At 53.4% G+C, this 15230-nt stretch overlaps 1 protein-coding gene across 1 annotated transcript in view; it reads right to left on the reverse strand.

Annotated features, from left to right (window-relative positions):
• Window positions 1-15230, reverse strand: part of TMEM266 (transmembrane protein 266) — a 160675-nt gene that overhangs the window by 47003 nt on the left and 98442 nt on the right. The window contains 1 exon segment of the mRNA XM_036907596.2: window positions 732-788. Within this exon segment, the coding sequence (XP_036763491.2) occupies window positions 732-788 (57 nt within the window).

Here is a 15230-nt window from a genome sequence, read left to right on the forward strand (position 1 = left end):
AGCATCTTGTCTCTTCTTGGGTGGGACCTACATTCCATGTCCCAGCATTCTTGTGCCACCCACAGGGAGGCAGGGCTAGGAATGGAGGGGGCCCAGCCAGAGTGATTCAGCCCTGGGCCTTCACCTTCCATCTGCCTGTTCCAGTCTGGCCTTGGTCTAAGATGTCTATGTGCCAGGCTTCTATGTCTGCTCCTAGCATTAGGCCCAAAAAGGCAAAAAGTAGCTTGGTGTGGGGATGAGGAAGGAGTGAGGGGCAGATGCTGACCACCCTGCTTTATCCTGTGCACAGAACTGCCAGCAACAGCTGGTCTCCCCACCCTTCGTCTCCACCCGCCACACCCCATTCCCTTGACCGTGAAGCGGAGAGGCTGGTATGCTCTGCAGAAACCCAGGCTGAGAAGTGCTTCTGTGGTTTCCTGCTCAGCCCTCTGACCATTAGGCCATTTTAGAGTGGATTTATTTGTTTTCAAAAACATTTCAAAAGGTTTTCAAAATGATTCAAGAATAACTTTTTAAAATTTTGCAGAACTTCAAAGAGATTTCCTGGCAACTTTCTTCATTCGTCTCTCCTCAGTACCCCCATCGTGCAGAGTTGGAGAGACCCCTGAGTCCAGTGTGGGAAGAAGCCCACCTTTTTTTCATGGTTCCCATCCTGGGATAAATGGGACACTGACATTTTCTAGCTTCCAGGATGTCTGGCTTCGTGGATGGGGATGGACATTGGTCTTTACCTCTATTTTGTTTTCGATGTAATCCCAGATCCCAAGCACCGCAATCCGTAGAACAGTCTGAGGAGAGGAAATAAGAAGAGGTTGCATTATTGCTCTCCAGACCCCCTTCCCCCAGCAAAGAAGATTCCAGAGCTCAGAATCCAGGGCTCTGCTTCCTTGTTCACTTATGGGAAAACGTCTTCACCACCCCCGAAGTGTTTTTCAGCTCAAGTGTCCTCCCCACCCCACTGTGAGTGCCCTAGATCAAGTCTGCATCATGGTCAGTGCCAGCGCCTTGCTCAATGCCCCTTGGTGCTCCCAGGACACATGGAATACACCACGGCTCCTTTGCAGTGATACTCAGGACCGTGTCTCCCTCTCCAGGGTCATCTCTTGCACTCCTGTCTTGCCACACATCTACGAACAGCAAGCTCTTCTCCCTTCTGCCTTGTCTTTGCGTGTGGCAGGTTGCCGGCGGCTCCCCTCCCTGCAATCTCTCTCTTCTTTCTTATCCATTATCAGGTAATAAGCATGGCCATCCAGCCAAACTGCATTACCCAGCCCTTTAAGAGATTAGCACTTCCTCCTCTTTCCCTCTTCCCAAAGACTACAGTGTGGGTGCCTAAGCGTGGTGGTGACCGTCTTCAATTAAGGCTGGGCGACAAGAGGGAAGTGGGCCGAGTCCCCCCACCAGCCTCATGCCACCACGTGTGCCTTAACCGCCTCTACGGCCTGTGATTCCCATGGGAGAGAGATGAAGCCTGCCTTGTTTAGAACCCTCTGTTTTTCGTGTTTTTATTACAGCTGCGCGGGATGAATTTCCAATTTCCAGACTCTCTCGCTGGGCCATAGCCGCTTACGTCATCAATAGGCGTTTCTTCCCGCAGCCTCTGGGGCTCTTCGCTCCTCCCCCCTGTTGTCATTGGCCTGGAGCCTGCCAGTCACCGGGGACCCGCCGCCGGAAGGGGCGGGTGGAGAGGAGCGCCGGGCCGGATGGGCGGGACTGGGGAGCGAGGGCGGGGGCGGGAGGGGAAGGTCGGAGTAGAGGGTAGCAGACGGGTTTCTCCCGGTCTAGGTCCCTATAGACTTATTTCCGTTACACCGGTTTATTTGCCCTGGGCTGGGAATACGCGTCCCCCAGAGCTACAAGCTGCCTGTCCTGTGTGCTATCCAGCAGGGCCCCTTCCCCTTTCTCCACCTAGCAAGAGCCTTCCTGCCCTGGTCTCAGCTCGAATGGCATCTCTGTGAAGTTCTTCCCCACCTCCGCAGCTCAGGGCCTCTTTCTTTGGTATGCAAATATTTAGTGCAACACCAGTCCCCCTCCTACAGCCCTTTATGGCACCCTGTGGTGATTGCCTGCCTGATCCCCCAGTTAAGGCTCCGGAGACCCGTCTGATTTCTCTCAGTTACCCCTAATCCCTGGCATAGAGTAGAGCCTGAGCGATTTATGCATTTTGAATGCATGAACCAATGCATGCATGAATGGCCAATTCCCTAAAACCCTCAATAACCAATACCACCACCTTCAGGCGCAGTTTACTCCCCAAAGGATGTATTTTTCTCCAAAGAAGATACTTAAAAGCTGGTCCTGGTCCATTTGTCTACAGGCCCTTCCTTGAACCAAGATGACTAATTTTCAGTAATTCACTCCAGATGGTGTCCCTTCTCCCATATGCCTGTAGTGCATGGCCAGCCTATGAACTCAACAAAACTGCAGAAAGCCCAAGGGGCGCCACCCACACTTGTGATACCACAGAAAGGCTTGGCTGGCAAAATTCACTTCTGCCTTATAAAAGAATATCCTGATTCATGAAGGGATGAGAAAGATGAGAACTGGGTGCAGCAAGCTATGTCACCATCTTTGAGAAAGAGAGGGTCATGCCTGACAGCCACTCCTGGTCTCTGATCTCTGGGCCAGGGGACCCATGCTCAGCTGCAAGGCAGCTCTATGTGGGGTGGGCAGGGAGAGATCTGGGTTGGGACCCAAGATGCCTTGAGGTCACAGCTTGGTAATGGGCTGGTTGTGTGGCCTCAGGCAAGTCTGATCCTTTCTCTGCGTCTCAGTTTTCCCTTCTGCCAGAGGGATCTGTTAGATGATAGCAATCTTCCAGTTCTTTATCAGGTGAACATTTGCATCTACTATACCCAGTAAGCGCCAGACCCTGCCCCAGCCCTCCTCACATGTGACCGCAGCCTTACGAGAGGGAAGCTGAAGCTCAGAGGTTAAGGAAGCTGCCCAAACTCACTCACGAACTGGGTGGTGAGTCAGCATTTGGATTCAGGGGTCTTTGACTTTACATAGTGTACTGAAGCTGTTTAAGAACACCGCATATGGCTCTGGTTTCTTCTGTTGCTGTTCACTTCATCTGGATGTGCTGACCTCGAAACCTTGGTGTCTGTCTCCTCTGAAATGTTGCACCTGCCACATCACCCCAAACTCCCAGTTGTGGGGCTCCTGCCTGGGACCAGACAGGGCAACAGGGCCTGGTGCGAATGGGATTTCTCCTGCTGCTGCTTCCCGTCTTCTTTTTTTTAATTGTGTTAAATTCACATAACATGAATTTTCCCATTTTAATCATTTCTAACAGTGTATTGTGGATAAAGTACGTTTACATTGTCATGCAGCCATCGCTACTATCTATCTCAAGTTTCCATTGTCCCAATGGGACATTAAACACTAACTCACCAGTCCTCTTCCCCGCAGTCCCTGTCAACCACCATTCTACTGTCTGTCTCTGAGCACAATACTCCAGGAACCTCACAAAAAAGGAACCATCCTGCTTCTTTATAAGCAAGGCGGCCCTTAGCTGAAAAGGCAGCAGCCCAGGGGATGTAGGGTTGGGGGGTGAGCAGGGAGTTGGCCAGGCACGAGACTCAGCCAGTGACCCCTGGGAGCAGAGGAGCAAGAAGCAGACAGCACCGAGCCTCTGTGCTCTAGGAAGGGGTGGAAGTTTAATGACTTTCTGGGCCAGAGCGGTTCCAGGTAAGCAAGCAGAGCAGCCGGGGCCCTTACCACCAGCCTTCCCTGCTGCTCTGGGGCCCAGCTCAGTCCCTCCTCCTCTGGGGGCGCCTTTCCTTCCTAACTCAGCCCCTCAAAACAGAACAGCCAAAGGCAGCTGTGGAGAGGGCTGGGGAAGTGCCTCCTTGTTAGCCCCCTGCCATAGACAGTGGCCTAGAGGTGGCTGCTCCAAGTCAGGGTCAAAGCCAGAATAAGAACCCAGCTCTGAAATACCCCATCCAGTGACGTTTCCTCTACAGTAGCCTGTGCTCAGATCCCCTGTCCCCAGAGCCAGGGACCTGACCACACTGGCCTGCCACCTCACAGCACCCAGCTCAGGTCTTATACCTCCGAAGACCTGGGTGGACTAATCCATTGATAGCTTGTGTTTCTCAGTGTACAGACAAGCACCCACTGCTTAGCAACATCTGGGGGTTTGCCTAAAATGCAAATTTCTGGGCTCTGATGGAAGTCCAGATATCAGAATCTCTAGGTGCAGGGTCTAGGAAGATGCCTTTTTAGCAAGCATCCAGAGGGGGCACCTGACAGAACCACAGGGGGGGTACAAAGTGATAATGTCCTGGGTGGAAGCAGGGAGGCTGCAATGCCCAGATGCAACAAGGAGAAAGAGTGTTAGATCAGGAGTCAAAAGTCCAGTTCCCTCATTAACCATGTGGCACCGGCTACATCCCCCTGGACGAAAATGGGACTGGCACTCCCATGCTGTATGCCTGCCCAAGCTGCTACAAAACTCCTGGGGAAAGCTTCGTCACTACTGTGCAGGGCGATGAGAAGAGATTATTCAAACACCTGCTCCCACCTCCAGGGCTCCCAGCCTTACAATCCTGCCCACAAGGGCTGCAAAGCACTGTGAAGGAGGGTCTGAGAGAACTGGAATCCTCAGCTCCCGAGAGGCCTCTTTTGCACCTGGGATAAAGAGTTTTCAGCCTCCTTCATTTCAACCTTGCCTTCAGGAGAATGAAGATGCTCTGGCACATGAGACAGGCCAGTCTTGGCAAACCTCAAGGATGATACCACCTAACTGAGTATTTACTATAAGCTTAGGTTTTGTGCCATTTTATAGATGCAGAAACTGAGGCTCACAGTGAAGCAGCCAAACCTTCTGGTCCTCAGGCCCCTCTTCCCTTCCACCCCAAAGCTTCCATATTTTCCCTTGGCAACCCCTGCTCTTGAGAAAGGACTCTCCTCATCTCTCCCAGAGAAGGGGTCCAGGCTCCAGGCTTCAGGCAGCAGGAGGGGAAGTGGAACCCTTGCATCTGCTCCTGGCCCTGGCCTCAGTCAGCTGACACAGAGGTTTCCAGCCCTTCCCTATGCCTGGGCCCTGAGCCCCTCCCCTTAGGAGACGCCGCTTCTCTCCCTGGGATGAGGCCTGGGGAGGCTCCTTGGGTTTGGGAACCTTGGGATGTGCAGGCAGAAGCACCTGCTAGTCTATAAGATGCCTTTATGCAAATATCTAAGAGGCACACCTTCTCCAGGCAGAGGCAGACCCCCTGGCTCGCCACTTGGCATGCAGAGTGGGTGCTGACAGCCTGGCTTCCTGCGGAGCCATTCCCCAAACCTGGCCCACTAGCTGGGAAGAAGGGGCCATCACATGTCTGCCCTAAGCCTGTGCCCGAGTGTCGCTGCAGCTGGGAGTGGAGTGTGGGGCAGCACATGGCTCAGGGGACCAGGCTGGCCTAAGGAATACCCACAGTGGGTACCAGGCAGCTGGGGCCTGACCCCTGGCACTTCCTCAAGAAGCAGATCTACTCTCATGCAAGTTTTCCCTGCCAAGTTGGCTGCTGGCTCCCTCCCCAAAATGCCCCCTGCCAGTGGTTAAACTAGAGCAGAAGAGGAAGACATGGAGCCCAGTATTCAGCTACATGGAAAAAGAAAGAAATGCAAGAAACCTTTGCAGGGGCCGAAAGCAGTCCTGAACTGGTATGCAAAAGAAAGGTTTACTGGGTGACCAGTGCCTGGTGAGGCGTGATTGCAGGGCAGCGCGAGGGCGCCCCCTCGTGTTATGCTTCGGTAAAACGAGAGCAGGACCACCGGCCTCCCCTTCGCCCCTCCACCCTTGCACCCTCTCCCTCTGTGGCGATGCGGCACGGTGACCCTGAGGGACTGCCTCCTTCTCAGGCCGCCTCTTCCTTGACCAGACGCAGTAGCCAGTACCTCCAGTGCTCACAGGCTGCACCGTCTCCCTGTGCTGGGTTCATTTGGCAGGAGGTTCCAGCTGCCTTAAAGGAATGGGTTGGAGGCCCACGGGCATGAGGTGGCAGACAAAACGACCAGATGTCAGCTCATTAAATGACTGACGTGGACTGCGTGATGTCTCTGCCGGGAGCGCCGTGCCAGGGCTCGGGCGAGGGAGAAGGAAGTACAAAAGACAGGGAAGGCCGCCTTCCAGACTTCCTCTCCGCCTAAAGAAGCTCCCTGACTTCCTGCTCTAAGACCCCTTCACTTAGCCAGTGTCTCCCTTGGGCCGCTGCCCCTCCCTCTCCTCTCAGGCAACGACCCCACGTGCTCACTGCAGTCTGATGTGAGCCCCACTTCTCCAGTACAACCGCACACACCCTGGTTACCCAGGACCCCTCCTTGCCAGACCTGACGGTGACGTCCTGCGGTCCATCTAGCACAGCTCAGCGGTGTGGGTCCCTGGCCGCACCTTTGCCCTTCAAGGGCTCCCTGCTGTTCCAAGAATCCCACGCTCTCCACGCTCGCCTCCCACCTCCTGGGCTCCTCAGTCACCTTTGCAGGCGTCCTTTCTTCCATCCACACCAGAACAGCTTCCCAGGGCCCCCGTCTCTTCCCTTCTCACTTGCCCCCGCCCTGGACGACTACACCCGTGGCTCCAACTCCCACCTGATGCCCAAAGCCCCTAAGCCTGTGTCTCGGGCCTAGACCTCCTCCTGCAGCGGTACCGGCTTGGTGCACAGCAGCGCCGTCCTCTCGGGCCCCCTTCCCCGTCTCCCTCACACGCTCCGCCCTCGGCCTTTGAGTGCTCATCTGTCCCAAGTCCTGCAAAGTCTAGTTCCGTCATCTCTCTCCAGCTCTCTTTCTTGATCCCCACGTACCCTCTTCTGGTTCAAACCTTTGCCCTCTCGCAGCTGAACCACACCTCCTGAAGGGTCTCCGGGTTCCAGTCTTCCCCCACATCCAATCCCTGCTTCGCACAGGCCGTCAGAGCGGCCTTCTCTAAAAGGCTGCCTTCATCATGTCCCTCTCCTGCTTAGAGCCCTTCTGGGACTCCCTCTGCCTTCAGAACGAGACCCCACCTACTGAGCGAGACACTGAGGGGGTTTCAGGACCTGAGCTTGCTGGGGTCCCCAGGACGTCTCTCACGATCTCCCTGGCCTTAGCCAACAACCAGACATGTGGTAATGGCTCACACCTCTGCCCCTTGAGCATTCGGTGACTGTTGCTAAAGGTCCTTCCATCCCATTACCCACCTGAAAGGTCACACACCCGCAGGCAAGTTTGCTTCCCCTCTGAGGCCGTCCGCGACTGCAGAGGGAGACTTAAGCTCCGCACTCTCTCACTAGGCACATTTTTGCCTGCCTGCTTCCCAGTCGAATGTAGCGCAGCCTCCTCAGCCCACAGCACCACCTACAGAGCCTGGCACAGTCAGTCAAAGATGTTGGCTGAATGAAGAAATACACGAGCTTCCACTGATCAAGCACCTCCTCTGAGCCAGGCCCTGTATTAGGAACTATGAGGGTTGATTTTCCCACTCAACTGGACTGGTTTGCGGGATGCCCAGGTGTTTGGTTAGACATTATGGGGTGTGTGTCTGTGAGGGTATTTCCAGATGCGATTAATGCTTGAATTAACCTGGGGCTCAACCACAGCATATTGAGCTGGGCTGTGCAACACGGCTGTGCAGAGCACGCAGAGCTGAGTTCCCCTGGACCTCTCCCCAGCAGAAATCAGACCCAGGAGTTCTAGAAACTTCTGGAAGGGGAATCTGCGAGGCAGCCAAATTGAAAGCCAGGGGGCCTGCCCTACATAAAACAAAAACAAACAAAAAAATCACTTGAATCCATAGACTGAGTGAAGCAGATGGCCCCTCTCCAAGGGGCCTCGTGAAATTCATGGGGGCCTGAAGAGACCAGAGGTGGGTAAGGGAGAGGCGGCTCACTCTGCCTGTCGTTGGATCGGGCCACTGGTCTTGCCCTGCATTCAGATTCACACTTACCCCGTCGGCTCTCCCAACTCTCGGGCCTTTAGACTTGGACTAGGGCTACACCGCTGGCTCTCCTGGGCCTCAGATTCCCACCTGCAGATCTTGGGACTTCTCAGCCTCCACAACAGCACGAACTAGTTCCTTACAATGAACCAATCAATGTATCCATCCACCCATTCACCCACCCATCCATCCACCCATCCACCCATCCATCCATCCATCCATCCATCTACCCATCCATCCATCCATCCATCTACCCATCCATCCATCCATCCACCCATCCATCCATCCATCCATCTACCCATCCATCCATCCATCCATCCATCCATCCATCCATCCATCCATCCATCCATCCATCTATCCTACTATATCTGTTGGTTCTATTTCTTTGGAAAACTCAGACTAATGGAGGAGTTTTATATACATCATCCCATTTTTCACAAAATCCCTCTAAGATGGATATTTTTAACCTTCTCTGACAGATGAGGAAGGTTGATGCTCAGAGAAGCGAAGCGACCTCCCCAGGACTGCACAGTTGGCGAGAGGCTGACCTGGGGCCGGCTCTGCAGGCTGGGCCTGTCTGTGCCACTGGCCTGTATGAACAAACTGCCGCCTGGACAGGAGAGGATAAGTCATGACAGCTGGAGACACCGGGAAGTAGTGTCTGGTGAGGGCAGAGGTGAGAACTTTGGGCATGTAAGGAGCAGGAGGGGTGGGTCACACAGGCTCAAGTCACTACCAGCTTGACCAAGGAGGTGCTGGGGTGAAAGGGTGCTATGAGCCACGAGCAACAGCAACACCTGGAAGTTTGGCCAAGAATACATTTTCCTTCCTGCTTCTAGGAAGCTGCTTTTAAGCCCGTGCTGGGGGACGCAGAGGAGTGAATCTTCAGGGCTGGTATTGTTTATAATGGCAGAAAACTGGAAACAGCCTAAAGTTCCAAAGTGAGGGTTAAACTGGGGAGATCCATACAAATGGGGGAAGGAGAAGGACAAAATGTTAGGATATGACAAAGGTGGGTGATGGGAACACAGTTGTGCATTAAAAGATTTCACTATATTTTGGGTGTGCTTCCACTATTTCTAGTAAAAGAAAATAATTAGCAAGAATTTTCTTAAATATGTTGGTGTAAAAGAATGTATGACATGGAAAGACATTTGCAAAACATTAATGGACAAGAAGAAAAGCAGGTTCCAGAGTATCAGGTCCACTGTGACCCCATATTTCTTAAGGAAAAAATGTATACATGCATACTTAAGCACTCAAAAAGCCACACCAGTCATAAACTAAATTAATAGTAGTTATCTGTGAATGATAAAAATGTGGATAATTTTTGTTTTCTTATTTTGGGTTGTCTGTATTTTCTTTATTTTCTATAAGGGGCAGAATTATCCTTGCAAACATGAAGATTATTTTGTTATTCATCAGGATGATGAGATGGAGCCTCAACATTCACTCTAGATAAGGCACCACAAGGCACCAGGGGTCCGACCTCTGGTTTGTCTGCCCAGTGGCCTCCCAGCAACTTCTGAATGTCAGTCTGGTGACTGGCGTGAGGTCTCCGTCTGCTTGTGAGCCTAGGCGTCGCTGAGGACTTGCTCCTTTTCTGCTAGGCTCCTCCTCCAGGAGTTAGAGTGTTAGTCAGCTCTCCCCACTTGCCCAGGTCAGTTGTTGCGTAGAACGTAGTGGTAAGTGGAATGCTCTGGGCCTGGATTATTTCTAGAATCTTAAAGCTGGAGGGAGGCCCTTCAGTGTTGTGCTGCATGACCCACCCCCTTCCAATGTTTTCATCCCTTGTCTAGTAGCCCGATGAGCCAGTCACCCTGCCTCAGCTTGCACACTTGATGGTGAGTTTGATGATGTCTCAAACAGTACATCCCAACTTGTTTAGAAAATTCATCTCTCCATTCAAATTTCTTGCTCCCTAAGATCATTGTCAAGGTCATGGCAAATGAGAAAGTAGAAAAGAGGTTTTGAAGAATAATTTCTCAGATTTTTCAATTTACTCCTTCAGTGGTGGGTGTCAGATGCCCAGCCCTATGCCAGGTGATCAAGGGAGACAAGAATATAAAAAGCCTTCTATCCCTCGGCTCACAGCAGAATTAGGAACAAACTCTGTGCCCAAGGAAGTGAGATAACAGGAGTTCAGAGCAGGAGAGGTCTGTGCGGCCTGGCCAGGAGGGGCTGCCTGAAAAAGGTGAAGGGGGAGGACCTGCACTGAGCCTTGAAGGAAGGGAGGGACTCAGAGAGGCAGAGGCGGGTGGGACAGCCTTTCAAGCGGAAAACACAGGCTCAGGCATTTCCAAATAAAAATATGTAGAGTTTGACTACAACTCTGCCAGCTCACGTGGCACCTTCATGCAAATTAGAAAAAGGTGCCCCTACCCTAGGGCACTTCTACCTACCAGAAAACTGTTTATATATTTCACTTTAAAACTTAGATATTTGACTGTTATCTTGCAGGAACCTGTCATAATAAACAAACAAATGTACTGTTTGTTCAGTGCAAGCTGAACCCTCCTCTTGTCATCTACAAGATCACACACAGCTGCACAGGTGTTTTATCTCTACACAAGGAGGCCTGGCTGTGGCATTCCAGATCAAAGGGCTCCTGGAAGTGGCGAAAAAGCAGCAAAGCATCACTGCAGGCTTGCCCCAGTGCCAATCTAATAGGCACAGGGCAGCGGCATGGGTGGGGGTGGCAGGGCCGAGCCTTCTAAACCAAATCTGAGCCTTGACGGGTCTGCTGCTCTGGAATGGCACCCACTTCTTCCTCTTCCATCTTTTCTAGGCACTTGTGTAATCCCATCAGGTTTGTCCTGTGAGGTGGGGCAGCCACAGTGTGTTACTGTTGGGGGTGGGGCAGGTGCGGTCAGGGTGACATGGTGTACAGGGCTCTCACACTTCGGGGAGAGGCAAGTCTGGAACCCAGATTTTCACCCACGTCTCTGAAACTTGGAGAGGGAGACAGGGAATAAAATCTCTCCCTTATAAATTTGGGCAGTGGCTCTACCTCAGGTGGGGTCAGGAAGGTATCCCCTAGGACAGACCCAATTCCCTCATGTTAAGGATGGGGGAGCCACAGCACAGAGAAGGGCAGTGACTTGCCCAAGGCCACACAGCAACTCCAAGGCCAAACTAGCTCCATTTTGTCATGTTCTTGTCAGACACTGAGGGAATGTGCACAGGCTCATCTCCCAGAGCATAAAGCACAGCACCACACTCCGGCCTGCTGTCTGATGACTGAGATCCCCCTCAGGAGAAGGCAGCAGGCAGGAGAGGGAAGGGCTCCTCACAGACCCGGAATCTTTGGGTGGCTGCTGATCTGGAAATATGAGGCTTGGCTTGACAGTAGCCTTTATTTGGCACTCGGTACCCATAGCCCAGCAGGCCGGGCTCCCCTGAGATCCAGCACATCCCAGGCCAACACTGAGCGGCCGTGCTGGGGAGGAGCAGGGGGCCTTAATAGCTGGTGTTGAAAGAAGCCTTAATAAACTGGAGGATAGAAAAACTATCCATACAATGCACTAGTATTCAGACATAAAAAGGAATGAAGCCCTAGACTCACAGACACTGAACAGTGACTGGTGGTTACCATGGGGTGGGGGGCAGGGGTGGGTGAGCAGTGAGATAGGTGAAGGGGCGAGAGAGGCACCAAATCTCAATCACAGTATCAGTTACTCACGGGGATGAAAGTACAGCATAAAGAATATAGTCAATAGTTCTGCAACATCTTTCTATGTTGACAGTAACTACACTAGCTGGGGTGAGGATTTAATAATGTATGTAACTGTTGAATCACTTTGTTGTATACTTGAAGCCTATATAATATTACTTATCAACTACACTTTAATAAAAAAAAGAAAAAGAAAAAGAAAAAGAAAAGGAATGAAGCACTAACCCAAGCTACAACCTGGAGGAAGTTGAAAACATTATGTGTGAAAGACCATGTATCATGTGAGTCCATTCATGTGAAATACCCAGAACAGACATTAGAAACAGAATGCGGATTAGTGGCCGGCAGGGGCTGGGGTGCAGGCGAGCGAGGAGAGACTGCTCAGGGGGTTCTGGGTCTGCCTGGGGGGCGACGAAGAGGTTTTGGAAGTGGAAAGAGGTAGTGGTTGTACTAAATGAATGTACATTGTGAATGTACTAAGTATCACTGAATGGTATACTTTAAAAGGTTATATTATATTTTATATGAATTTTACCTCAATAAAAAAAAAATAATAATAATAATAGGAGGAGGAGGAGGGAGAAGGAGCTGCTGCTGCTACAGCCACGAGGCTCCTGCTAGGAGGCGGGTCAGCTTTCTCCTCTTCCAGAAAACAGCTTGGCTTCTCTGCATCCCTTCCCCCTGTCAGGGGGTGGGCCCAGCACCCGCTGGCTGGCCTGCACTAGGGCCCCGCTTCAGGGTGACCCAGATGGCCAGGCCCCAGGTCCTTGTGCAACCTCAGGAAGAGAAGCAGCCGGCCTCCGTGGCTGCCAGCGCCCTGGTCTCAGCCAAGGGTGGGGCTGCATACACTTTGGAAACACTGTTTGCACAATTCTCCATCTAGATTCCAAACTCTGCCCATTTTTGGTGCTGCATGGCCACGTGGAAGAGCTGTGACCCTGCCTGACCTAAAACACCAGGGCCCAAGAAACCTCACAGGCACCTGCTTTTACCTTGGGTCCCTGCAAGGAGCCCACACAGCCTGCTTGACTGAAGGGTGCCCACTCTCACCACTTTGAGAAGCATCTCTCTCACTGTCGAATAGACTGGCCTGTTTGAACAGACATCCTCAAACTGAGCCCAAACCAGCCTAACATTTCTCTTCTTTAGGCCTAGGTCTGTTCTCTGGGGCCCACACTGTCTAGCCCCGAAACACCCTCAGAGCTCTGAGATGGGTAAAGGACTGGGTAGAGCATTATATACCCACCTGAGGCCTGTGTCTCATCTCTGATTCCGGCAGGCCTCTCTAAGCCTCAGTTTCACAACCTGTAAAATGTCCCACCCACATTCCCGGGCTGTCCAAAGCTTAGTTAAAACAAGGAGTGGAGTATTGCTCAGGACAAGTCAAAAGGTTTTACAGCCTCAGAGGTCCTTTGGGCGAGAACTCAGAATTTTCCTGTGAAATAACACCCACTCATTAGGTCCAAGCAGGTCTGGAGTGAACCCACCCTCAGCAGGTATTCCTGGAGGAAGAAGGCGCCGGCCCTGAGGGGGGACATCCATCTCCCCCTAGGTGAGGCGGGTGTGCCAGGCATGTTGGGTCTGGGGTCAGAGGCATGGTAGGGTTGGGCTTTTGCTTTCTCAGCTGCTGGCCCTGGCCCTGGTCTTTCCCCAAGATTCTTCCCCTGCCAACCTGCTGGCACCAGGGCCACAGAGGGATACACTGGTGACAGACCGGACCCTGGGCTTAGTTTTTGGGGATGAGCTGCAGCCCCTCAGCTGCTCTCCTCGTCTATGTGAGCTGCTGGCATTTCAGTGGGCAAATATGCAGGCCTGAGCTCTGCTGAAGGGCCTTTGGCTTCCCCAGCCCTTGTCATTCAAGGCACCCCAGTCATTGTGAGGCGCACAGACAGCCTCACACAGCTCCTGACCATCTGGGGAGCAGCGGTAGGGGGACTTCCATGAGACCATTCCACCCTTGTGATGCTCAGTTCACCTGGGGGCTCCGTGAAACGTGGAAAACCAGGTTTGTGAGCTGGGCTGCCTTGTCACAAGATCACTGTGTCCCAGCCCCTCTGCTCACACTGGGCGGTGTGCTGGGGAGACAGGCCCCCCCGTCACCCCTCTGTTACTTCCCTGTTGCTCCTCTGATACTCCTGTTATGGCTCCACCCCACCCTGTCTTCAACAAGGTCCAAAGTCAGGGGTGCAGGCGCTCTCCCCTGGCCCGCCAGCTCTCCCCGCTGAGCCTGTGGGGAGCACCAGCCCTCTCCCCGGCTGGGCGTGTGTACTGGAGGGGCTGGGGGCCTGAGGCTGGGAGTCCCCCACAGAGGGGCCTGTCGGCTTCAGGTGGCTTGTCTCCGGCAGTGACAGGAAGGGAATGCCAAGTTAACACCGGGTAATAAATTCTGCAAAGCCAATGAAACCAATGCAGAGGGACAGATGGAAGAACTACAGCAACTGATTAAACGTTTCTGTGGCAGTCACAGACACATGGCACATTTTCCAAGGTTTGCATCAAGGAGGCATCTGGCCGTGGCCCATGTGTTTATGGGAGGGAATCGTGGCGAACAGAGAAGAGGGGCTAGGCCGGCCCCCAAAGGGGCAGTGCCCTGGAGAGCAGGCATTGTTTGGGGGGTTGAGCCATCTCCAGGGCAACGGTCTCAGTGAGCTGGTCGGGACACCTCCTGGGAGGGGCAGTGTTGGGCTCTGCCGCCATATCTGAGTCTCAGGCCCAGGCTTGCCGGCCAACTCCGTGGGCTGCGGGAGCCGAGGCCTTGGAAACAAATGTTCTGTGCTTGGAACGCCTGCTGCCCGGCCCCACCACGTCCCACACCAGGACTCAGGACTCGAGACTGAAGGCGGGAGGCCCAGCCCTCCTCTGACTCGAGAGGGGGTGGGCGCTGAGCACCATCAGACAGGGCCCGAGCTGGCCCCCAGGAGGACCACGGTGCTCTGAGCTCCCTGGGTTCCCTGGTCATGTACTCTCTGCCTCCACACCCCCACCCATGGGTCCCTCTCCCATAGCAGGCCTTCCTTCCTTCAAGGGCCCCTGAGCCTCCGAGGAAGCAGCATCCCTGTTGGTGTGAGCCAAGTGTGTGTGTGTGCGTGAGAGCACATGCATGTGCACAACAGGCTCTTTGTCTTTTTTATTTCTGCCTTCTCCCACGCTTGCTGGCCGTGCTGAAGGGCCCCTCGGGCTACGCATGGGCTAATGTGGGCCTGGGGCAGTGGAGATGGGGGCACTTCGGTGACCAGCTAACTTGGGCCAGTCCTCTGCTCTGCTGGGAAGAAGTGATTTCCACCTGAAACTCTCCAGTCCTTCAATGAACCGTGACCACGCACAGGATGAAGAGGCGCTACTGCCCTGGCTGACGTGTCAGAGGCAGAGCGGACATGCTGGGATCCAGTTTCCCGCACGTTCCAGTCCCAGCCTGGGGTGCCAGCTCCCACCAAAAGTGTCCAGGAGCCTCGGGAGGTATTCCCCTCTCACCTCACACACACAGATACCAACCTGGGCTTCATCGACTGACTCTGTAAAAGGTGGAGGGTGTCCTTGCTCCTTAATTTCAGCGCCCCAGACATGTGCCTCTTTGCTCACACTGAGGGGGCCCAGCTGTCACCCCAGCCAGAGCTCCTCGCTCCCCACAGTCCCTGGGCAAGCTCACTGCCCAGCCCTGTG

The sequence above is a fragment of the Manis pentadactyla genome, chromosome 11 (assembly GCF_030020395.1).
Source record: "Manis pentadactyla isolate mManPen7 chromosome 11, mManPen7.hap1, whole genome shotgun sequence".
NCBI classification, from domain to species: domain Eukaryota; kingdom Metazoa; phylum Chordata; class Mammalia; order Pholidota; family Manidae; genus Manis; species Manis pentadactyla.